Source organism: Leucopleurus acutus (genome assembly GCF_964270905.1).
Source record: "Leucopleurus acutus genome assembly, chromosome: 3".
In the NCBI taxonomy this organism is placed as follows: domain Eukaryota; kingdom Metazoa; phylum Chordata; class Mammalia; order Artiodactyla; family Delphinidae; genus Leucopleurus; species Leucopleurus acutus.
Window position 1 is genome coordinate 12036132 of NC_139145.1, and position 25119 is coordinate 12061250.

General features: G+C 55.5%; 1 protein-coding gene across 1 annotated transcript in view; it reads right to left on the reverse strand.

The window, feature by feature from the left end:
• Positions 1-1423: 1423 nt before the first annotated feature.
• The window catches only part of KCNN1 (potassium calcium-activated channel subfamily N member 1), a gene marked incomplete at its 3' end in the record, with an annotated part of 29644 nt that continues 5948 nt past the window's right edge, over positions 1424-25119 (reverse strand). Inside the window, exons 2-9 of the mRNA XM_082835328.1 lie at positions 20221-20703; positions 19454-19549; positions 16772-17190; positions 13692-13833; positions 9665-9775; positions 8982-9109; positions 4402-4471; positions 1424-1678 (exon numbers count right to left, since the gene is read on the reverse strand). Of these exons, the coding sequence (XP_082691454.1) occupies positions 1424-1678; positions 4402-4471; positions 8982-9109; positions 9665-9775; positions 13692-13833; positions 16772-17190; positions 19454-19549; positions 20221-20622 (1623 nt within the window). The 5' untranslated portion in view covers positions 20623-20703. The remainder of the gene's footprint in view (positions 1679-4401; positions 4472-8981; positions 9110-9664; positions 9776-13691; positions 13834-16771; positions 17191-19453; positions 19550-20220; positions 20704-25119) is intronic.

Consider the following 25119-nt stretch of genomic DNA (forward strand, 5'->3'; position numbering starts at 1 on the left):
TCTGGTCGCTGTGTTTGTGACCGCTGTGTGTTTACTATGCCTCCTCCGTCAGACTGGGTGCTCCCAAGGGTGAACACTGTGCCCTATTTTCGGCATCCAATCTTACAGAAGAGGAAACTGAGGCCCCCAGAAGGGCAGCCACCGCCTAGAGGCATCCACCGGTGTCAGAGTCAGGACTCGAACTCACATCTGACCACAGCCCACTGACACCTCCCCAGACCCTTCTTGCTCTTGTGCCCCACCTATCACTTCCAGCCAGGTGGCCCATGGCCTTATCGGAGGCTGCCAGAGCCTGGGCTCTCAGCTGGACCAAGATTAGCCTCCCTCTCCACCCAGGGCCCAGCATCTGCCTGCCTCCCCCACCTGACTCCAGCACTCCGAGCCCAAGGCCTGGAGGGACCCTTTGATTCTACTTATGTCTAGAACCTTCCCCTCCATCCTGCCCCAGAGGGGCCCCTCAAACGCCAGGATCACACCACTCCCCTCCCCATGGAGTGCCCTCCACCAAGTCCATTCTTCCCTTTGGCCTATGGACCCCTGAGTTTAAATCCTGGCTCACCCCTCCCTCCTCACTCTGTAGCCCCAGGCAGGTGGCTTGACTCCTCTGAGTCTCCCCATCCTACCCTGGTCAGGTTCTGGTGAAGAGTCAGTGTCATAATTTACATTACATTGCCTGCATACAGCAGGTGCTCAATCCATGTCTGCCGAAGACTGAATGGCCCTCCTCACCCATGTCACTTCCCCCACTGGACCCTGACCCACAGCTCTGCTGGCCCCTAGTGGGTGCTCCAGCAAAACCAGCTGGAAGTCCTGACTCTCTGCTGCCTCCTGTAGGCCAGGGCTGGGCCATGCTCTCTGCAGCGTCCCTCAATCGGTGTCAGGTGGGACCAGCGCAGATGTCCTCAGGGAGGTGTCTCTGATTGAGTTCAGGCCCGGGAGACAACCTGCCTAGGATGGGGATGGGGATGGGCTCACCTTGACCCCCACATCTGGTCTGGAACCCCAGGGCCGGGTATCTACTCCCCATGTTGTGATTATGAGTGTCCCCCAGCCACGCACAACAGGCAGCAAGTGGGTGGGTCCTGCTTTATTTGGAACTGGCAAGGACCCCTCTCCTGGCTGCTCCGCACCCACCGGGAGCCTGGGGAGAGCCGGGGGTTGAGGGTGGCAGAGGACCAGAGGAAGCTCCAGGCTCTCCCAGCTCCAATCAGGGAGGAAGCCAGTGGTGGCCCGCCCCTGCCCTTGCCTGCTGTATGGCCCTGCCCTCTGCCCGGACAGTCTGGCGGGCCCCAGTCCAATCAGCCCAACTCGGTTTCAGCTCCTTGAACTCCAAGAGGCGCCACTGTACAGGGCTTCTTGGCTGGCGTGGAGGTGGCGGCCACACGATGGCCAAGATTGAGGAGTCTGGTGGCAGGCAGAGCCGTCACCCGCAGTCTGAAGGGGCCGTGGGTGGCCGCCGGTGTGGGGGACTCCGAGCCACCTGGTCCAGTGGGCCGGAGCCAGGCCGGGGAGGCAGGGGTGGTGGAGGCGGGCGTATGGCTTGGGCGATGAGGCCCGGCAGGGCCTGCAGGGAGACGCCCAATGCATCCAGGCGGCTTTCAAGGGCAGCCAGGCGGGCCTCAAGCTCCTCGTGCTGGGCGTGCAGCTCGGACATGAGGTTGTACATGACATTCTGGGTCTGTCAGAGACAGGGAGGGTGGGAGAGAGGAGAGGCCAGGTGAGAGAGAGGGAGGGGTGGTTGCAGAGAGATGGCAGGCCAGCCCCAGTTGGGTGGCGGCCCAAGTGAGGAGCAACTGTGAGCACACCCCCAAACCAGCCAAAGGCATCTTGCTGGGCCCCAGGGAGCGGTGGGAGGATAGGCGAGGGGAGCGGAGACACAGGTCTTGAGTGCCAGGCTCGGAGCCAGCAGACCAGGGGAAGGTCAAGGGAGGTCTTGGGGCCCAGCGGATGGGACCAGAGTTGCCGTGAGGGGATGAACTAGCTGCATCGCCTGTAAAGCCAGAGGGTGGTCTTGGGTGATTCTGGACTGGTGTTGCTCCAGGCTGGGGACACGGTCGAGGGGGAGGAGGCTCGGTTGTGAACTATCCCCTGCTTTCCACATTCGACTGGGGAGGGGATAGAAGTCTGGGGGGAGAGGTGACCACCCCAAGAATCTGACCCTATCACAGACCGGGCAACACGACAGCCACAACAATTACATTACAGCAGGTCGTGGGGCATCCCTGCCACCTCGACTGCTCCCCACAACCCAGCAAGCAGGGGCTGGTTCTGCCACAGTCCAGATGGGCCCGGGAGTTGCAGTGGGTAGGCGGGACACGCAGAACAGCCCTAGTTGCAAATGCCGCTGTAACCACCAGGTGGCGCTAGATCACCGTTCCGAGTCTCAGCCCAGCTCCGCGCAGTCTAGACGCCCAGACAGACCGCAGCTCACCGCCCGTCCTGGGCCTCAGATGCGAGGGCTGAAGGGGCTGTGCCACACCCTACCCCACCCCAACCTCTCGATCTGTGGGAGGGAGACAGGTCATCCACCCCACAGCTCCTTCTTTCCGCACTGTACTTGCAGCCTCTCCCTTCCGGTCCGAAAGCCTTTACCTGAGCCCTGCCTTCCACCCTTTCCTGTTACTGGTAGGCCAACCCCATCCAAGGATGAACAAATGCCTCTGCCCGCTTCCCCCCACCCCACCCCCGTAGGGCTGCAGACCCTCACCCCAGCCCGCTTCAAGGGGTCACACAGTCCCCCGGAGCCAGAGAGTAACATCTGGAGGCATCCAGCCCTTGGATGGTTCTTTTTGGGCCCTCTCTGAGGTTTAAACTTTTATTAGAATATACATTTTGTTTTTGTTGGAGAGATACAAATTAAATCAGCAACCTTGGAAAGCATTAAAATTTAATACTGGAAAACATTTTAACCTCGTTAAATTAAAAAAAAATTAGAAACCCTATAATCCAATCCAGTGAAAGGCTTATTTGGAAGCCTTCATTAAATGTATTTTGAGAGGAGTATACTGCTGTAATTATAAGGTTTAACTAACTTTTATAAATTCACATTTTAATCATCTGTACTAATGAAGGAAGTGTGATATGGATAATCCAAACTATAATATCTAGTACCTGAATTTTTCAAAGGCATTTGATATGTATTTGGAGCTGTAATCTCATATGACATCAAATTAGTTGGCCAAGGATTTCTACATGCTCTTAGGATTATGTTCTTTCTACTACCGATTGAATTATTTCTTCAGGGTTCTAGAATATGTTTTTTCCTCTGTAATGTTCCCTTTCAAATTAAGTTTATGTGGGTTAGTATTAAATTATTATTATTTTTTTTATTTTTTGGCCACTCTGTGCAGCATGAGGGATCTCAGTTCCCCAACCAGGGATTGAACCCCTGTCCCCTGCAGAGTCCTAACCACTGTACCTCCAGGGAAGTCCCCCATTAGTATTTAATTAAATTGCATTGGAGCCAATTTGCAAAGTTCACACATGAACTATTTATGAAAGGGCAAAAGGGAGTTCAGAAGAGTGTGACAAATATTCTAAGAGCTTGCCCAACTGAAGTTGAGTCAGTTGACATATCTTCTAATGGATGAATAAAAAGCGGGAAACGGGATGGGACCTGACATTAGAACCAACAAATAGATTCATTTATAACACACACCGATCTTACAGAGCTCTTGCAATCAACTTTAATTTCCTGAAAGATGTTTAATTGCTATACAAATAAGCTTTCTCCTGATGCTATAATTTGAATTTATAACCCTAGCAAAAGAAATTTGTTTTTTTCTTAGATTTTAGAGCTTGTATGTAGATGACATTTCTAAATACGAAAGTACCACTTCACCAATTTAGCCCACTTATTACATATTCTTATTAAAACTTTTTATTAGCTATTAATTAAAAATATAAAATAGATGCCCCCCCCCAAAAAAAAAGGCTGACAAAAATTGGGACTTCCCTGGTGGTCCAGTGGTTAAGACTCCACACTTCCACTGCAGGGGACGTGTGTTCGAACCCTGGTCAGGGAACTAAGATCCCACATGCCGCATGGCGTGGCCAAGAAATTAAAAAAAAAAAAAAAGGCTGATAAAACAGCCGCCAATGTTAAAAAGTAAAGATTTTACACACAGATGTAGATTTCTGGCATCACTCTAACAACTGGAGCCTCTGGTCACAGTGGACCCCTGCAGACAGGGCTCTTATTCCCTGGTGGCTGGTCCCTGCCTGCCCTGCATCACTTGCCTGGGTCACCTGTCTATACTATGGGCACCAGCCCTGTCCCTCCCTCCCTCCCTGGCAGGAGCTGGGCCTTATCCTTAACTGAACATCCCTCATCCTCCTCTGAGGGCCTAACCAACTCCTTCTGGACCAGGGGGCTGCCCCACCTCACCCTGCCCTGCTCACCTTGGCCAGGTCTGCGAGCGTGTTGGTCTGGTCATTCAGCTTCCCTTGCTCAATCTTCACACTCCGGAGCCTGTGGGACAGGTGGGAAGGTGGGGTTGTGCAGAGGCTGCAGTGGGGTCAGGGTTCCTCCATGCACCCACCCCACCCAGAGTCACCTTGTGGGATATGCAGTGGGGGGTGAGGGGCAAGTTGGAGGTTAGCCCCCTTGCAGCCCCTTCCCTCCTGGCATGCAGGGGGCAGCAGGGCCTGGAGGGCAGTTCAGCTACCACCCACAGTGCCCACATGCACTAACCCCCAGGAAGAGACTTACTTCTGAGCTCTGGCAGGACCCAGCGGAGCAGGGAGAAACCACAAGGCAATTTTAATCTCAGCACACCTGGGCAGCCCATGCCCAACCCTCCCACGTGCGCCACCCCAGGGCCAGGCTGGGGGCCCTGGACGGCGGAGGGGCTGCTGCCCTTGCTCTAGGGAGAGGTCCAGCCTCTGAGGGGGTGGTACCAGCCCTCAGGGATGCAACCTCCCTCTGTCCCCTCCCTCCAGCAGTGCCTCACAGCAAATGCAGCTGCCTCCGGCCCTGCAGCCCCACTGTATGCCTGCCTGTGCCAAGCTCCTGGCCCTGGAGGTGACATTTAGTCCAGAAAACTATGCCCGTACCATTTCCCAAAGGGGAAGTCAAGGCTCAGAGGGGCAAAGCCGGTGCCCACTGGCATCCTAGCAGGATTTGCACCTGAGTCTGCCACTCAGCCTCTGAGACCTTGGCCCCCTGGACAGCTGCCTATGGGGCTGGTGGGGGGGGTGTTGTCCTCACCCCTTCTGTAGCTAAACCAGCCCAGGGAGACCTTTCCAGGTAGGACTCTCCTTTCCTCCTCGCTAGTCCAAACTCAACCCTTGCACACCCACATGTGATAGATGCTCGGAGAGGCCCCTTGGGGCCCACCTATGCTGGGTGTTGCCAGGACCCCTGAGAGGACCCAGCCCTCGGTCTGGAGAAGTGGAGGTGGATACAGACACCCCTAGCCCTGGAAGTTGGCGGAGACTTGCTAAGGAGCCACTGACATGCCTGCCCTGGGCAAGTCATTCCTGGCATCTCTGGAACCTTCCTGTTACAGGTTGAATGGTGTCCCCCCAGAAGATATATTGAAGTCCTAACCCCCAGAACCTCAGAACGTGACCTTCTTTGGAAATAGGGTCTTTCCAGATTTAACTAGGTTAAGATAACTGGTGTCCTTATAAAAAGGGGGAAATTTGGACAGACACATACAGAGGGAGGACAATGTGAAGATACAGGGAGAACATCATATGAAGATGGGGGACTGGAGCAATGCTTCTATAAGCCAAGGAGCATCTGAGGCTGCCAAAAGCTAGGAGAGAGGCCTGGAACAGATCTTCCCCCGATGCCTTCAGAGGGAGCACGGCCCTGCCGACACCCTGATTTTGGACTTCTGGCCTCCAGAGCAGTGAGATCATAAATTCTGTTTTAAACCACCCAGTTTGTGGTACTTTTGTTAAAGTAGCCCTGGGAAATGTGTACGCTTCCCAAACCTATGCTGTGTTCCTCAGTTTGTCCTCTCCAAGACCACTGTTTCCCTTTCACTGGCTGCTCATACTGCATTCCCATCATGGGGACTCTCCAGCTCAAGAAGATGCCGTGGCTCCCTCATACCTGCAGGTGGTACCTCTGGTCTCCCTGGCACTGTGCTCATTCTCACCTCCCCGCCTTTGCCCAAACTGTGCACACTCCCTGGTATGCCTGCCCGCCTCTCGGTTTCCTACCCAAATCCCATCCACCCTTCAGGCCCTAGTTCAAACTTGCTTGATTTCATCAGCTGTTCTCATAAGGCCACTGTTTTTTTGGAGGTGTTCAGGGGGACCTAAGGGTGAGCGAGATAGTCCTTCCCCAGAACAAAGGGACAAAGGTCACTCACAGAGCAGGTGCCTTCTCCACAGACCTAACTCTCCTCAATTCCTACCCTCCGACTTCTCCCAAAGAACCTTCTGGGACATCCCTTGGGGCAAGGTCCAGAGCAGAGCCATGTCTGTGTCCCCCATGCCTGGCACACCAGCTGGTGCAGGAAATGTTTGTGGAATGACCAAATGAACATATCGAGGGTGGTAATAACAACAACAACAACAGTTCCCATTTTCAGAAAATACTGTGTGACAGGCAGGTGCAGACAAATCATCTGGTCACCCCAATTGTTTGATCCACACTCCATTCCTGGAGAAGAGGCATGTCACCATTGTCTCCACTTTACAGATAAGAAAACGAAGCTTGGACTACTGTAGTCACTTGCTTACGCCCCACAGTTAGGTGGCAGAGACTAGATTGGGACCCAGTGGTCAGTAGACAACTGTTGAAGGGTCAACAAGGAGGGCCTTGGGGTCTTATGAGGAAATAGGACTAACACCTGGGCACAGTGAAGTCAAGCAGGTGGGGCACCAACTCCTCTCCCTGCTTCACAGGTGATAGGTGAAGCAGAGGTTGGGGGTACCATGTGTTACTGACTGCTTGCTCTATGCCAGGAACTATGCCAGGCATTTCTGCACATCACTCCATTTAGACCTCCCCACAGTCCCATGAAATAGGGACTGTTATCATGAGAAATTAATCCAATCATAACAGTAAACACAATAACTGTAAAAGGACTAAACTCTCTAGCTAAAAGACAAGGATGCTAGGGGCTCAAGGAGACTTTTAGAGTGATGAATCTGTTCATTATCTTGACTGTGGGGCTAGTTTCATGGATGTATACATATGTTAACACTGATCAAACTGTACACTCTAAATAGCTGCAGTTGACTGTATGTCGATTACACCTTAATAAAGCTATTCTTTTAAAAGAGGCAAAATTATTAAATAGGATTAAAAAATTAAAGTCAAGCTGACTGAGCTTCCTCTCCCATGGCCTGATCTCGCTATGGTCACACTCCATTACCCTCTTGTGCCCCAGGAGCTGACCGTCCCAGCCACACCCTGGGGTCTCCCCACAGTAAGCTTCCTGGCTCTACCGCTCACACCAGGGTTCTCTGTGCTGCCTCTCATCTCTGTTCCCTATGGGTGACTTGGTTGCCTTCCTGTTGTACTAGTTCAGACCCTAACATTGTTTGCCTCGCTTTCTGGTTCATCAGCCCCTGAGTCTGGCCTGAGGGTTCTTGGGGCAGGGATCCATCTGATTTTCCTAGGGAAGCCCAATTGTGAATGAGGTTTTCCAGGATGTAAGAGCTGGGAATGCATGGGCCCATTCTGAAAAGTGCTTAAAAACACATTGTTTTCTATTTTAAATCAGCTACTATGTGACTCAACTGTAATTTATATGTGAGTGCCCAATCCCACAAGATTTGGAACTGTTTAAATTCTAGACAGTGTACCATCCCATACATCCTATATGTAGCTACTGAGCATTGAAATGTGGCTGGTCTGAATAAAAACGGGCTGTAAGTGTAAAATACGTACCAGACTGCAAAGATTTAGTATAAAAAACTTTCTAAAATATCTAATTAATGATTTTTATATTAATCACATATTAAAATGATAACATTTTGGATATATTAGATTGAATAAATATATTAAAATTAATTTCAACTTTTAAATTATGTATGTGGTTCACATATTTCTTGTGGACAGTGATTGGCATACTAGGGTCTATAGGCCAAATCTGGACAGCTGTTTGCTTTGGAAAATAAAGCTTTATCAGAGCATAATTACACCCATTCATCCTTGCTGTCTTCCTGCTACAACAGCAGAGTTGAGTAGCTGTGACAGAGACATTTTGGCCCACAAAGACTGAAATAATTAATATCTGGCCCTTTACAGAAAAAGTCTGCCAACTCTGGCTGCACACTGGACTCACCTGAGGAACTTAAACTTGAGCTCAGGCTGTATCCCAGACTCTACTGTAACTGGTGTTGGGTATGGCCTGTGGGATTTTATTTTTTAAAAATTTTCAGCCACGCTGTGCGGCTTCTGAGATCTTAGTTCCCCAACCAGGAATCAAACCAGCACCCTCAGCAGTGAAAGCGTGGAGTCCTAACCACTGGACCACCAGGGAATTTCCAGCCTGTGAGATTTTAAAAAGCACCCCCACGTGACCCCAATGAGCAGCCAAGATGAGAACCACTTGATTAAATAATTCTCAGGAAAAAGGGACAACAGAGAAAATTAAGTAATCTCTAATTATCCTACATGATCACATGAATCAGGCCACAGATTTAATTCTGAGCTTCCTGGAAGCCAAAGCAAAAAGGGGAAATTGCTTCAGTGTCCAAGGGGAGAGTCATTTTGGCTATTTCAGAGAATAAAATATGCTACCTGCCACTATGTTGGGTGGTTTGCATGATTTATCAGAGGTGACTGTTCTGGACAAGTGCTGGGTCCATCACCTGCCTCCCTCCGACCAACCCACTATCCCACCCAGCACAGAAGCTGCAGGCCCCAACCAACTGACCACCTGGCATGGGAATGGCCATGATGTGGCCATGACGAGCTGTCTGGCCTAGTCTGCAGCCTCCTCCCCGGGGGCCAGGGCTGCCTCCGTGCCAGGTGGACACAGAAATGCAAGTGGGAAAGGTGTTGGACTTACTGATGGATGGCTTGGAGGAACTTACGCTGGTGTTTCCGAACCCGGGCGTGGTCTGGCTTTTTCACCAGCCTGGTGTGTTTGTAGATGAGCCACGTCTCCCTGAGAACGTTAGCAGCGGCGTTTTTTACCTGAGGCCAGAGAAAGGACAGTTCCTTAGAGTAGCACAAAACTATGGAAGGCTCTGGAAACCTCCAGAAACTCCTGGAAATGCCCCTCTGGGGTCCTGGGACTGTAGGTCAGGACCATGTTTACACATCCACATCTGTGCTGTCTGTGTGCACGCATCTGCCTAACACACATCACTCACCATGGGCCAGACCCTTTCTATACAACTTGCAAATGTTAACTCAGTGCATCTACACATGCCGGTATCTCTCTCATTTTATACGTGAGGAAACAGAGGCACAGAGAAGCTGACCCGCTGAGCTCATCCGGCTTATAAATTGCATCTGGTTGCCTCACCACGAATCCCTGACTCTTGCTGAGGGGCCCGTGACTGGGCACAGAAGTGGACACCTGTGCACAGCTCAAGGGTGTTCACATGGTGGTACAGCCCAGGGCAGTCTGGGCACACACAGGCAGCGCGGCATGACCCGTGGGCACGTGTGCAAGAAGTAAGGTGAGGAGGATCTGCCCTTGAGGACCAGAAGGCGAAGTGGCTGTGATGGGGCTGGCGTCCTTACCCGCTTGGTGAGCTGAGTGTCCATCATGAAGTTGTGCACGTGTTTCTCTGCCTTGGTGAGCTCCAGCTTCCGGGCCACCACGGCCACCACGAGCGCCGTGCAGCCAGCCCCCTGCATGAAGAGGGCGAGGGGGCATGTCAGGGTCCACCTCGTATGGGTTGCAAGTAGGATACCCTCCTTCCTCCAGGAAGCCCTCCTGGTTCCTCCCCCTCACATTTGCCCTCCAAACCTGCAGGGTTGGCAAATCCCATCTTCTGAGTTCACTGACTCCCAACCCCACTAGCTTAATATCCATCAAACGTCCAGGGAGCCTGTGCCATAAATTAGTTCATTTGATCCCCAACAACCGCGGGAGGTAGGACCGCTCTTATCCCCATCGGGCACAGGGGGAAAGTGAGGCTCGGAGATAAGAGAAAGCACAAGAAACAGGCAGGATCTGCGTGTACATTGGGGCTGAGGCCCACGGAGGTGGGAGGATTGGGAAGCATTTCCATCCAGGCTTTGGGGTCTGGATGATGGGGACAGAGACCCGGCTGACATGCTGCTGACCAGTCATGGGGGCGGATTCTGCTGGTAGGGTCAGAAGGGTGGCGAGAAAGAAGGGTCAGGCCAGCTGCCTGCGGTGGGGCATTTGCAGGAGGAAAGAGGCAAAGTATTGGACCCAGGATGCGGGGAAGTAAAGGGAGGGGACATCTCCCCCGTGATGGGTTCCCCGCTCTAGCAACCACCCTCCCCAGTATGTTCTGAATGGCAGCCAGTCCCCCGGCTAGGGAAAGAGGCCAGAGGGGACTTGCTTGTCCACTTGGGGGCCACTTGAGAGGCAGAAGGGCAGGAGTGAGGACCCGAGGGGGAGGGCAAGGCTGAGAGGTAGGGGTGGGGGGCAGTGAAAAGTGATGCAGAAGGAGGGCGGAAAGGGGGACCTTCTGCCACTGAGAATCAGGAGACGGGGAGCCCAGGACATCCAGGTGTCATCAGCCCCAGGAGTGGTGTGGAGCAGGTGGCAGGGGCCAATGAGGGGGGCCAGAAGGTGGCTCCCCACATGCGCTGGAGGCTGTCTTTGGCACCGCATCCACCTGCTGCTTCCTCCTGCAGCTACTGCATACAGGATGGAAGGAAGAGACCTGGGCTCAGCCTCTGAGGGCCAGGGGAGTGGCTAGTTTTTCTTCCGAATGGAAGGAAACATTTATGGGGAAGGGTGGGCACAAAATCGCCCCCTGAGGAGACCCCATCATGCGTTCCTGGCCAGGACGAAGGTCTTGGGAAGACTCAGGAGTCTGTGTTCAAGAAAAGCCCTGTCAACTGGGGCAAAGAAACATACTGGAAACCTCCATGTAGAACACTATGCCCCCAGGAAAAGGACCAGCCAATGACTCCGCACAATAGCATGGATGCCACGTCCGGCAAAAGACACTGAGTTCAGAGGCCATGCTGGGATGCCTTGAAGTTCAAGAATGAGCCAATGTGTGCTTTATAAGCTATTGGAAGGGGGTGAGTCCGTGGGGCAGAGACTGGGAGGGGACACACTTGGGCAAGGGTAGAAGAGGAGAGGTCTAACAGAAGAATTTGAAGGTGGCTTAAAAGACCAATGTGTGGGGAATTCCCTGGTGGTCCAGTGGTTAGGACTCTGCGCTGTCACTGCCGAGGGCCCGGGTTCGACCCTTGGTCAGGGAACTAAGATGCCACAAGCCATGCGGTGTGGCCAAAAAAAGAGAGAGAGAGAGAGAGAAAGACCAGTGTGTGGCTTCGTGTGATACCTGGCTGTGTGGTGACAGAGAAAAGCAAAAAACATCCCTGGGTGTAAACATTCCTGCTCGTGCCGGGGGCGAGGGTCTGGAATGAGCCACAGGGTAAACATGGAACTAATTTTCTGGAAGGAGCCTCATCCCAGAGAAGAGAACCTGGCTTTTCTGTTTCGCTGCGGGTTCTCTGGGTTTAAAGCCATCATCTTATCTGAGAGCTCTTCTTTTTTCGTTTATAAAGTTCATTTGCCGGGGATGGGGGTAGGGGAGTGAATTGTGGCCGATCTTTAGTTTTTTTCCCTTCCAATCTCACAAAATAACATAAGCAAACAGGCATAATGCCTTTTAACTGAGAGAGGGTCTAGGTCAGCTTGTCCAGGAGAAGCGAGGCCCCAGTGGGGGCCAGAGGAGGACGTGGACCCCCAGCTTGTGTCCAAAGAGGAGGGGACAAGAGGTGAAGAGAGGAGAGAGCCACGGGCCTCGGGAGATGGTGACAACAGGGTCAGTTTACGTTCAGTGAAGGGGGCTGGGAGGAGCCAATGGAAAGACAGCGCTTCCCTCTGCAGGAGGAAAGGAAACCACGGTGGGGATGGCCTAGTACTTTTCTTTTTTTTTTTTTTTTTGTGGTACGTAGGCCTCTCACTGTTGCGGCCTCTCCCGTTGCGGAGCACAGGCTCTGGACGCGCAGGCTCAGCGGCCATGGCTCACGGGCCCAGCCGCTCCGCGGCATGCGGGATCCTCCCGGACCGGGGCACGAACCTGTGTCCCCTGCATGGGCAGGCGGACTCTCAACCACTGCGCCACCAGGGAAGCCCAGCATAGTACTTCTGCAAGAACAAAAGCATCTCTCTATGAAGAAAAGGAAGTGGCCTGGGGCGGACCCTGGGGGGAATCGGGTTGGTTGACTTCCTTTGGATTGTGGGTGTTCATTGATTTTTTTTCACAAATTGAAACCAAGCAGGGCCCTGTGGGGCTCCTGGGCAACAGAAGCCTTTGGAACAGTTGCTAATCAGGGAAGGGAGGGGAAGGGATGCAGAGACAAGGGAGGAGCAGCCAAGAAACCATAGTGCAGCCTTGGGGCAGGTCCTGGCTCCACCTTAAAGGATGCACATGAGAGTATCGTTGAGCTCTTCTGCAGAACTAAGGCCCCCAGCAAATGGAAGATGAACTATTTGATGAAGCAGTCTTCATTCCAGAGAGAAGGTCGTAAGTTTGATAACCTCAAGAACCACAGAAGCTCATCAGGAGATCACCTAAGGTCAGATTAAAGGAATGCAGGCCCTGCACACACACTCTGGGCCTTATCAGCAGCTCCGTCCATGAACCATCATATAAAACTCCTCACCAAATCCTCCCAGGTTGGGACACACAGTTTTGCGGGGCATGAGCCTGCTGTGTCCCCCTTTGCCTGGCAAAGCAATACAGCTCCTTTTTCCTACTTCACCCCAAACTCTGCCTCCAGGATTTGCACCAGTGCACAGAGGCTGAGTTTTCGGCATCAAAATGAACATGCTAGTTGGGGGCTGGGGAGAGGGGTTCCCTACTGTACGTCGAACAGTTCATAATTCAAAACATGGAAAAGCACTTGTGGAGATGCAAGAAGAGAGAGAAAGAAGGTTCCAGAAGGAGGGGATGGGCAGGGAACCTAATGATCAGATCAGGGTAAAGGGAAGGCGCCAGACGCCAAAGTTTGCCCATATAAGCAGGTGGACTTGAGAAGTCTTTAGGGAAGAAGCGGTGCTGCCTGGGCCCACAGGAGTCACAAGAGATAAACCTTACACCCAGGGGCTCGGTGGGGTGCTCAGGACACCCCGGTAGTCAGGGAATGATGGAGAATTGGGCTGTGACGGCAGGGCTCAGAGGGTATTGACTGGGTATCCGAGGCATTCATGACTCTAGGCATTTCCTATAAATGAACGGACTCAGTCCTTGCAACAAGCAGAGGGAGTGGCGGAAACCGAGGCACAGAAGCATCAAGCCTGTTGCCCTGGATCCAAGGGCTGTGAATTGAGCAGGCTGCGGAGCATAAAGGGGCAAAAATGACTCTTGGTTCAGAGTGGACCACAGCATCTGGACTGGAGAATACAGTGGAAGCTACATATCTAGGGCTGGAAGAACCCAAGAGGAGATGTCCCCGGGAAGCCTGAGGGTGTCTTCTGTGTCCCATCAGAGGGAAGGAGCAGGGTGGCGGAGGGGTGGGCTGACACAGGGAGGATCTCTGAACAGGTCCACCTTGAGACGGCGTGGGCTCCCCATCAGTGGGGATGTGCAAGGGCCCTCGCCCTTACCATGATGCCAGTGAGCAGGCACACGCCCTTCCCGCAGTAAGTGTGGGGCACCATGTCGCCGTAGCCGATGGAGAGGAAGGTGATGGAGATGAGCCACATGGCCCCCAGGAAGTTGCTGGTCACTTCCTGCTTGTCGTGATACCTGGGGGTTGGGGGGAGCCAGGGAGGGCCCAGTCAATCCACACTGGTCCCTCTGCTTTCATCACACCCCCAGGAAGGCAGGGCCCTGGGTCTACCTGGCTGCATGGGGGCCTTGACTGCAGGGAGCTGATCACTCTGGAGGCTCAAAGTGTCCAGGGCACCACTATAGGGCAGGGTGGGGGGATGGTTAGTGCCAGGGGCAGCCCTGTGGTCCTCCTGAGGGTACCACAGGGCAGAGGGCAACCACTCCTGCCCAGCATCCCTTCCAACCTTCTTTCACCTGACCCCCAAGCTGCTGGTTATTGGGCAGAGAGTGGTCCACATGTGGGTGACGCACATGAGCGTGCGCACATGAGGGGGCATGCACGTGTTCACGCGTGTGCACACAATCCCCCTCCCAAAGACAGACACACAGACAGAGGCGAACACGGGTGGCCACGGGCACCAGAAGCGGCAGGAAGTAGAGGCGAGGATTCAGTTCAGACACTAGGAAGAACTTCCCCAGCCAGCAAGGTCCCAAGGAGGGAGGAGGACCCTACGGGGAGACAGGACCACACCCTGGGGCTTGGGAGTATTAGGAAAGTCGATCTGTGGAGGGCAGTTGCCCCAACCTTGGGCCTGGGGCTCTCCTGGCAGTCAGGAGGGAAGGGGCAGCTTGCATGGCACTGGGGAGAGGCCTGGGACTCAACTTTTGTTATTCAGAGGGACAGACCCCAAGGCTTTGCAAGGACATGGTTTTGTCCCAATCCCAGGCTGTGTGGCCTGGGACCCTGGCCACACAGGCTATGAACTGTTTCTACCTATGGTTAGCCCAGGCTGGGGGACTAAGGGATTGGTTCTCTGGGTCTGGGGATGGCTCAAGGTTCTGCTCCAGCTCAGCCCCCTACCTGCAAAGCTCCCTCCAGCTCTGGGAGGTCAGGAAGCCCTTTCCAGCTGACCCCTCCTTCCTAGGCCGCAGGGGCAGGGCAGGGGGAGCTGGCGGGTAGGGCTGTCCCAAGCAGATGGGGCTGGGGTCAGGGGCTCAAGATAAGGAGGAGATGGAAACCCAAAAGGTGGGAAGGAGGGTTGGAGGCCTTCCCAGCAGGTCTGGGCTTTGAGAGTCCCTGCCCCCCTGGAGGGTCGGGTGCCATTCCAGGCCCCTTCAGCCTGGACTTCCAGGCTGCTTGCTGGACAAGGGGGACCAGGGACTGAACCCCATCTTTCACGGAGGTATGTGAGCCCCAAGCGGCACCCGCTTCCCCCTCTCAGGAGACCAGGGCTCCACACCCAGGAGGCAGGAGGAGTGGGGGACCCATCAGCCACCGGGGGAGGCTCCAGGCCCAGCTGGAGCTATGGTGGGTGCTACAGGACCACCCAGGACCAGGGAGTGGGGGGCATGCAGGAGGTGGGGTGGGACAGAGCCACAGGGGTGGAGCGAGGCAGGCGAGAGGGCGTCAAGCGGTGTCAGAGGGCTCAGAATTTAGGATTGGCTGCCCCCCCGGGCCCTGCCCTATTCCCCACCCTTACCAGGCACCCCTGCAGTGACCCAGCCTGGACCCCAGGGATGCCCGATGCAAGGCACCCTCTCCCACTCCCCAGATCTCAGTCCTGAGGTCTGTGGGAACTGGCACGGGGGCACATTAGGGGTCCAAGGAGTCCCTGTGGGATCCTCAGACAGTGAACCTTGATGACAGAAAGAGCTAGGCCCTCACCCCCATCAGCCCGACATCAGGCTGAGGCAGGGGTCATGGAGGGGGCGCTTGAAGGGGTGAGGACTGGGGATCTGGGGGCAGGTCCAGCCCAGGAACCTCCTAGGAAGCCCAGTCCCAGCCCCAGCTAGGCACAAGGCAGGAGAGACCCCTTCCCAGACAAGGCACCCCCATGCCCTGAGAGGTCCAGTGGGGCCCCTCCTTCTCCTGGAACCGCTGGGGGTTTCTGGAAACAATCAGGAACTAGGCCCTCAGGGATGTCCCTTTGCCCCTCAGAGCCTCAGCGTCCTCATAGATAAGTCGGGTGGATGGCCCTGCACCTTCCAAGGCTGTTCAGAACAGACCCCTTACGGGGGTCTTAAAAGCTTGGATGGGCTTCTCGTTCACCCCAGACCCCCTTAACTCTCCAAAGGAGCTGTCTGAGCCCCTGGGGCCAGCTGCCCCAACAAGGCACCAGAGCTAAGTACGCTCTTCTCCCCCCTTCTCCCCGCCACTGCCCCGCCTTGGTGACAAGGACCCGAGGGATGCCGTGTGCACACAGCCGAAGAGCGGCCTGCCTCCCGCTATCCTGGGCTTGGCCCCAGACCCACCTGCCTGGCAGCACTGGGACAGTCTCTCCGCGGGGCCCTGTGGGCTCGGGGCAGGGCCCGGCCACTTGCCTCACCTCCCCACTCCCTCCCCTGGTGGCAGCGGATCTTAAATTCCTGGCGGGCAGGGCAGCTGGCAGCTCTGCACACATAGCTCAGCTGAGGGTAGGACTCACATGTTTTCCCTACAGTCCGGTGGGGCGGGCAGAGGGGAGAAGGAGAGCAGGTTAAATTGTGGGGGGGACAGGTGGATGAGGGGAGGGCCCTGTTCCTGCTGCCTCCGCCACCCTGGGCCAGTGGTTGGGCCAGGGGAGGGGCCCCTGGGGGAGGGGGAGGAGGAAGAGGGATGGGGTCCTAGAGGGGTGCGGGGTAGGGGCTGGAGGGGAGTGGGGACACGGGGCTGGAGTCCCAGGGATGAGGGAGCTGCACTTGAGGGACTGTCACTGAGGCCAGGAACTGGGTATGGGGGGGCGGTCACCAGGGTCAGAATCATGGAGATGGAGTGATGGCTGGGGGGAGGCCTTGGATGTCTGAAGTCGTGGGTAGGCATGGGGTTCACCAGGGTCAGAAGTCATGGGGACAGAGTGATGGCTGGGAGAGCCCTGGGGTCACTAAAGTCGTGGGTGGGCATGGGGGTCAGTGGGATCAGGGGTCAGGGGCGCACCTCTCACAGACCCGCACGGTCCAGGCGGCGATGATCCAGGAGGAGATGCTGAAGACAAGGAGCACGGTGCCCGGGCAGATGGTCATGAGCGTCTTCATGACGAAGCGCGTGTTGAAGGTGATCTTGTTGAGGGCGCCGATGCTGCGGCTGGAGGCGTCCGTGAAGATCCTGCTGTGCAGCAACATGACGCGGCCCAGCAGGTAGAGACGCAGGAACATGGGCACAGACAGCAGCACGTCCACGTCGGCCTCGGCCGCTGCCGGCGTGTACGTGAAGGCTAGCCGCGCTGTCCACGTGAAGCGGTAGTGGCCGGGCACCGGGTGGATGGCGCACACGGCCAGCTCCAGGGAGATGAGGAAGACGCGCTCGCACGTCATGGCGATGCGCCAGTCGTCTGCCCCGTTGTCCACCATGAACAGCTGCGGAGGTCAGGCGGGCGGGATGAGGTGGGCCTCGGACACGAGGCCAGGCCCCAGAGCAAGATCCCAGCCGAAAACCCCGTCGGCTTTTACAAGAAACACGGCCTCAAGAGCAAAACTCCCTAGTTCTCAGGGTCGGCCACAATTCAAGCTAGATGTGGCACAGATGTTTCCCCAAAAGTCAAACACAGAGTTACCAATGACCCGGCCATCTCATATAGGCGAGAGAGATGAAAATGGTCGTTCAAACACGTCCTTGTGTGCACGCAATCACAGCAGCGCTGTTCACAGGCACCCAAAGTGGAAACAACCCAAGTGTCCATCAGTGGATGAACGGATAAACAAAATGTGGTCCTTCCACACAATGCAACGTTACTCAGCCATAAAGAGGAATGAAGCATTGACACATGCTACAATGTGGATGAACCTTGAAAACATCAAGCCGAGTGAAAGAAGGCAGTCACAAAAGGCCACCACTCGGGGCCAACGAGGCAATGTTGCCACCACAGTGGGCCTCGAAGGTGGGGCGCTGAGCCAAGGAAGACCATACTCCAGCCTTCAAATCTAACGGAATTTGGCTGGCTAGGTCTGAGAGAAGTGTAGGACCTGCCACCCCTTCCTTCTTTCATATTTCTCCCTTCTGGAACGGGAATGTCTATCCTATGCTTATTCCACCATTGTATTTTGGAAGCACACAACTTGTCTAGTCACAGTTGGAGGAAAATTTTGTCTCAGGAGGAACAGTACCTCGAATCTCACCCGTGTCTGATTTAGATGATATTTAAATGAGCCTTTGGACTTAGAGTTGACGCTGGAATGAGTTAAGACTTTGGGGGCTGCTGGGATGGGATGAGTGCATTTTGCATATGGGAGAAGGACAAAGATTTGCAAGGTGGGCCAGAGGGTGGAGTGTTATGGACTGAACTTCGTCCCCTCAAAATTCATCCGTTGAAGCCCTAGCCCCCAGTATGACTGTATTTGGAAATAGGGCCTTTAAAGACATAATTAAGATTAAATGAGGTCATAGGAGTGGGGTCCCAGTCCTACAGGACTGGTGTCATTTTATAAGAAGAGGAAGAGATACCAGAGATGTGTGAGCACAGAGCAAAGGCCATGTGAGGACACAATGAGAAGGTGGCCGTCTGCAAGCCAAGGAGAGAGCCTCAGGAGAAACCAACGCTGCCAGCACCTGACCTTGGACTTCCAGCCTCCAGAACTGTGAGAGAATACATTTCTGTTGTTTAAGCCACTCGGCTGTGGTGCTACAAACACACAGTGCTTCATTCTCTTTTCATTTGGCTGAACAGTATTCCATTGTACGGACGGACCACATTCTGTTTATCCATACATCAGTCAGTGGACATTTGGGTTGTTTCCACTTTTTGGCGATTGTGAATAATGCTGCTATGAACATACGTGTACAAGTTTTTGTGCAGATGTAGGTTGTTGTGTCTCTTGGGTGTGTAACTAGGAGGGGAATTGCTGGGTCATATGGTAACTCCATGTTTATCTGTTTAAGGAACTGCCAGACTGTTGTCCACAGCTGTATCTTCAGAACCGCTTCCTTTAGTTCAGGGGTCACTGTCCCCCTCCCCCCAACCCCCAGCCAGATCAGGGACCCCTCCTGTGTGCCAGACCCTGGGTGTCCCCTGACAGGTCTGCATACAGTGCAACGCAGGTAGGATTTTCCTACACCCATCTCCTGCCATACTGTGGCTCCTTGAGGTCAGGGGTCAAAGGCCAGACTCAAGAGCCACATCTGGCACCTTTTGGTGTCCCCAGGCCTTGGTGCCAGCCTGCTGTGGCAACGCCTGCCCTGACAAGCCCTGAACTGGGCTCTCCAGGAGCCTGACCAGGTTTTGATCAACCCCTGAAATAGGAGAATAAACTCTCTGGCACAAGATAAATCTTTCAAAAACAGGGTCCGATGGACTAGGAAAAGGAGCCTGGTGCTACAAACACTGGACCCCATGGCTGCAAAACCTCAGAAGACCCAGGGCTGTGAAAACAACCCACGTGCACCAGAACCCCAGCCCACCTCCTGCTCCCCCAATGTTGGTGTTCTTTACCAAAGAATCAATGAAAATTAAAATGAAGATATGCATTCCAAGGAAATTTAGAGTGATCTAAACAGTGTGTCTCCACAGAAGTCCTTTTTTTTTTTTTTACTATAAAGAGGCTACTGACACTTTTATGTCTTAGAGGGCTGGGGTCCCAGGTGGCTGGGGGGAGGGGAGCTGCCCCAACCCCGCTGGGCACTGACCTGGATCTCCCGGGCGTGGTAGAGGACGACCAGGCCCAGCAGGATGACGGTGGAGAGGCTGATGAGGCATTTGAGTGCAAATGAGTACAGGGACTCCTGGACAAAGAGAGAGGGCAGAACAGACACTGTCAAGGCAGGCAGCCCTCCTGACCCCCCACCTGGTCACTTCACTCAGGAAGTGAAGCTCCGGTCCTTACTCCTCAGGCCTGGGCTGAGAGCAAGGTGGGCCCAGCACTTCGGCTTATAAGGCCTGGCTTCACGTGGGTACAGCACTCTACAGTTTACAAAAACTGACCTCATGCAGACGTAGCACTTCCCAGTTTACAGGCTGACATGGCTCTCATCTCCCTCTGTCCTCACATCCACTTGGGGACCCATGTAACCTGGTCCTGACCGCTCTTGAAAAAGGGAAAGCTCTTTCCCTGCTCCTCGTGCAGCCCTTCTCCGGGGCTCCCCCATCCCCCCACTTGACCTTGGGAGGCAGCCCCATCCCCACCTTCAGCCAAGGTGCAGCCCCTTGTTGCAGGGCAGAGGGAACGGGCTGGAGGCTTCTGGGCCCACCTGCAGCCTTCCTGCTGCCCCCACGGGGTGGACACAACAGGAGGCCCAGGGGCCCCCACCTTCCCACCTCCAGGGACCCCTCAGCATCCCCCACCCCCCTCTCCTAGGGCTGATGTGGCCCCCCACCCCGTGCCCAAGGGGTCTCAGGGAGCCCAGTGGGACCAGCAGGGCCTCCCTGGGGTGCCAGGGGGAAGGGCCACACCTACCTTGCTGTAGACCCCCCAGGACAGCTCCGTCTCCGTCACCATGACAACAATTCCGAACATGCCGAAGATGAGGGCGTAGTCACTGAGACGCTTCCGCTTCTCAAAGAGCGCCCGCCGGTGGCCCAGGCGGTGGCCCACGCTGGGGGGCTTTCCTGAGCCCCTCTGCCTACCCGCCTCATCCTCCTCCTCATCTTCCTCTTCTTCCTGGTCCTGGGGCTGCCCTCGGGGGCTGCCGGGCGAGGGCTGGGCCGGCTCACTCTTGGCTACCACCACCTGGATGCCTGGGCCGTTTGGAGGCTGAGGCGGGTGGCCGGCCTCGGGGTCCGGAGGGTCTCGGCCCAGGGCACCCAGCCCGCCACCCAGTGGCCGTCCCCCGAAGCCATTGTGTCTGTGGCTGTTCATGACTATGTGGGTGCTGGGGTTGGGCTTGCTGCCGGCCGCCCGGGGCCCGGCATGGCTCAGCAACTGGGCTCCCGCGCTGACCTGCAGGGCATGGGGGACACAGTCGTGTCAGGGCCTCAGCAACGGACCAGAGGGCTACGGACCCCACCCCAGCACATTCTGAGGCTGGAGAGGCCAGGAACCGACTGCGGCTGACACGTGGATTGGCCACTCCAGAAACCCGCCTATGTCCCTCCTCTGCTCCAAACCTCCCCATGGCTCTCCAGTGCCATTGTATAAAAAGTCAACTTCTCACTGTGTCCAGGAGGCCTCTGTGGTCTGGCTCCCACCCACCTTATCCTTCTCACTTTCCCCAGAGTCACTCCCTTCCAGCCATGGTGGCCTACCCATCACCAGATCCCGGCAAGCTTGGTCCTGCCTCAGGGCCTTTGCACCTGCTGTGCCCTCTGCCTGGAACACCCTCCTACCAGACCTTTGCCCACTGACTTTTCTGTGTCTCCAGGTACCTAGCACACAGATGGCATTCAATAAACACTTCTGAATGCCTCAAGATGGAATCCGCTGGCTGGTTTGCCTGGGAGGACTAGAGGCCGTGTAAATGAGCAGCTGGGAGGCGGTTCCAATCCAGGCTTGTCTCCTTCTGACCTTCAGGCTCTTGGACAAGTTAATCTCGCTCTACTCCAGTTCCTCCCGTAGAGCCGTCCAAAGGCCTGAACATAGCCACGGGATACGGCCAGGGGGAAACTGGGGCCACGGCCATGGCTATGAGACTCTCAGCTCCCTCCTGCTTAGATGGAGGGAGGTCTGTGATCTCCAAACACATTCCAGGACCAAAACAGCAATCCAGGATTTAACTCTAAGATCCCAGAATTGATGCTACAGGGTCTTGGGAGACGTGCTTGGCCCGGTCCTGTGACCTCGGGCCAGACTCAGTTTCCCCACCAAGGAAACTGGCTACCAAGGAGGAGACTGTCTGATCTGCCCCCTGCTCCTGCACAGGGCAGTGTCCCCTGGCGTCACATGAAAGGGCAAGGACCTTGAAGACGATGACACGCACATGATGAGGCTGCCTGGAGTCCAATCTCCTGGGTCCCAACTTGCCAGATCCTCCCCTGCCACCCCCACCCCCAGCCCACTCTCTCACTCCCCATCCCTGCAGGCACCTCCTGCTGCCACCACAGCCTGCGTTTACTGAACACCTACTACACGCCAGGCTCTGTCCTTTGCACAGATTTTTCTCCTTAATCCTCACAACACCCCCAAGAAGAGGGTCCTGGGATTTGGCCAGTTGTACAGATGGGGAAACTGAGGTACCATGTGGTGAAGGGACCATCTCCTTACAAGGCAGATTCTGAACCAGGCTGCCTTGTGGGATTCTCCCAAGAAGCCACGCAGTGGTGGGCTGTGGGCCAAGTGGTGTCCCCTTGGAAAAGGCCAAGCTGGCATGTGCTGGGGGCCCAGGAAAGGGGGCTGCGTGCACAGAGAGGACATCTCCCTGGCCCTGAAGCCATGTTCCTGGGGGTGACAGGCTCAGAAAGTGTCACATCAGGACCTGCCAAGATGAGCCATGTTGCCAGGCGGGACAGGGGTGACCTTGGCCAGGGCACTACCGCATGCATTGCAGAACCACCTGTGCCTGTGTCCGTGCCCCGCCCCAGGCGGTATCTGTCCCACTCACTACACGTCTCCAGACGAGGGTGCCAGCACACAGTAGGAACACAAGAAACATGAGTCTTAGAATGTGTCCCACTTCCATCCATGTCACTTGTGACTTGACGCGTCACAGTTTATAAGAGCTGGCCCCATGTGGTCCCAGGACATCACAGATTATATAGGCTCATCTCCTGCAGGGCCAGCACTTCACAGTTTATAAGGCTGACCTTGGCCCTGATCTCTCTCTTCGTTCTCACAAGCACTCAGGTGCCACTCTCCTCTAGGCTAGAGCCCCTGCTTGCCACCTGAAGGGCTGTCAGCTGCTAGGCAGGGCTAAGAGCTTGCCACCAGGACACACACAGTGGCCCCAGACCCTGCCCTCGCCCAAGACACAAGGAAACCTCAGGCACCCCTCCCATCTTCCCTCCTGAAGGTGCAGAAGGCTCCTGCCCAGGGCTTGGGGAGCAAAGGCAGGAGAGGTGGTGGCCTGGCAGTCAGGACCGGAAGCGGGTGGGAGCGGTGCAAACGACCTTCCAAAATGCACCGATGAAGATGCAATTTGGGGATGTGACTCAGCCGCCCAACACACAGGCCAAATTCGGCCGTGTTTCCGCCATGCTCCTCCTTGCCTGGCAGCCGTGTCCTAACGTGTCCTGGGCAGGGAGGGGGTGGGGTAGGGCATGTGAACAGGCGGCAGGTGGTTTCTGGGAGGGCCTTCTTAGTGCCCATGTTGTTAATGCGGACCTACTGCTTATTGCGGGCCAAGACCTTGATGAGAATTACCACATTTAATCCCTATTGCCACTCAGCAAGGCAGGTGGCATTCTTACTCCCATTCTACAGAGGGGAAACAAGGCTCAGAGAGGTTCAGCACTTTGCCCAAGGTCACACAGCCAGGAAAGGCAGGGACTAAGTTAGTGCAGTCTGGGGGCAGTGGATGGCAGGATCTGCCTGGGTCCCTCTTGATGAGTGGCTGTTTGGAAAGGGAGCCAGCCTGGCCCTGTCCTTGAGGGGCCACAGAGCTCAGAACACAGGCATGGTGACTGTTCCACCCCTCCCACGACCTCATAGGAAATGGAAGGATAGAGTGGCCTGCCTGCGATCCCACAGGAGAAGGGGGCAGCCCGTTTCTAAAGACTGGGTGGGACCCTAGGGCCATGGGGACAAGAGACCCCACCCCTCCCCAGATTCACCTTCCCCTCCCTCAATGCAATCTGGGCCTAAAGCTGGGGTCCCCGGGACCCTCAGAGATTTCCCAAAGAACCAGAAGTCCCTGTGACACCCCAGCCAAGGTTTGGATGTCCATGAAAGGGTGTGTTTTTCTGGGTGAAGGCCCTGGGTTCTCCAAGGAGTTCCTCTAAAAAGCAACAAACATCCTATAGGCTGCATTTGGTTTTGAGGGTTCCTGGAATTCCCCAAATTGTCTAACATGTCTGGGGCACAAGACCTCTGTTCCTTGAATGCTGGGGTGAGGGGATGAGCAAAACCCCGCCTTCGTGTCCCATCCCACGAGATGCTGTGGGAAACCTGTAGGCCGAGCAGGGCCGGGGGGACCCAGGAGGGCTCTTGAGGAGTGGGCGAAGGTGTGCAGAGAGCAGGAAGCACGGAGGCCGACTCCTCCGAACTGTCCCACCCAACAGGAAGAGAAAGAAAATGGCCAGACCCGAAAGGCCCTCGGGTGAACTCTTTTACAAATGATGGGTTGATTGCAGAGGGACCTTTGGGTGTCCCAGCCAGGACGAAGTCACTGCCACTTCCTCATTTACCTCTTTAGTAAAGGGGCGTCTCGGTGCCATCCCAGCAGGGTCAGTGGCCACAATGGAGTGAGATCTCATGTGGAAAATGCTTAGCACTCAGCCATAGGTACGCCTGTTGTGGTGACACTACCGAACACTGTGATCTGTCCTTCAGAGCTGGACCAGGAGAACGTGACCCCTGCCCATCAGTCTCCAAGGCAGAGCCTCCTTGGGGCAAATGCCCACCCCATTACTCCCAGGAATCATGGCCAGAGCAGCACATGGTAGAACCTTCCAGGATATGTGGGTGAATTGTGGGTTGTGTGTCCCTGCGGAGGGTGGGGTAGGACCCTCGGACACACCTCCACCAGCACTCTTGGGGCCACAGCTCTGCAGGGTGGACAGGATCTGTCCGTCCTTCCAACCCCATGGGCTGCCCGACAGTGGGTGCAGCAAGTCGTTGGCTGACTGCCCCATCCCTTAGGCATTCCCCCCATCACCACCCGTCAGGAACCTGCCAGCAGCCAACAGGGTGCAATTAGCCTGCCCTAGCCTGCTGTCCCCAGTGCCCTCCACTCTGATGCATCTCCATTAGCATCTCTGGCTCACCCCCAGCCTTCAGCACTCACATTTGTGGCCCCACCCTCCAGGACAGCCCAAGCAGTGCACTGTGTTGGGTACCCAACCTCTGTCCAGGGAGAGCTGGGGGACCCGGCTTTCCGACCCCGGCCGTGCTGCCCCTAATGGCTGGATACAGGGGCCAGTGGTGAGGGTCTCCTTCCTCCCATTACCATGTCAGTCCTGGGTCACTGCCTCCACCCCGAGAGCTCCTCCACCGTATCTATGGAGTTTAGAGACTCACTGCTCTGCCCCCGCCAAAGTGAACCCAGTACCCTCCCCCTCCAGGATGGGGGTCCGTGAATCTTTCCTCACTCGGGCAGTGCACATACACACATTCCCCCCGTTGCCGTATCCCCTGGGTTGCGGACCCCACGGAAACCCTCCTAGCCCCTGCCCAAAACCGCATCTCACTCTGGGACATGCCGCCCTGGGTGCCCCTGCCCATCCCACTCAGTACCTGCGGGACTCGTCTTGGGCAGGCGGACGA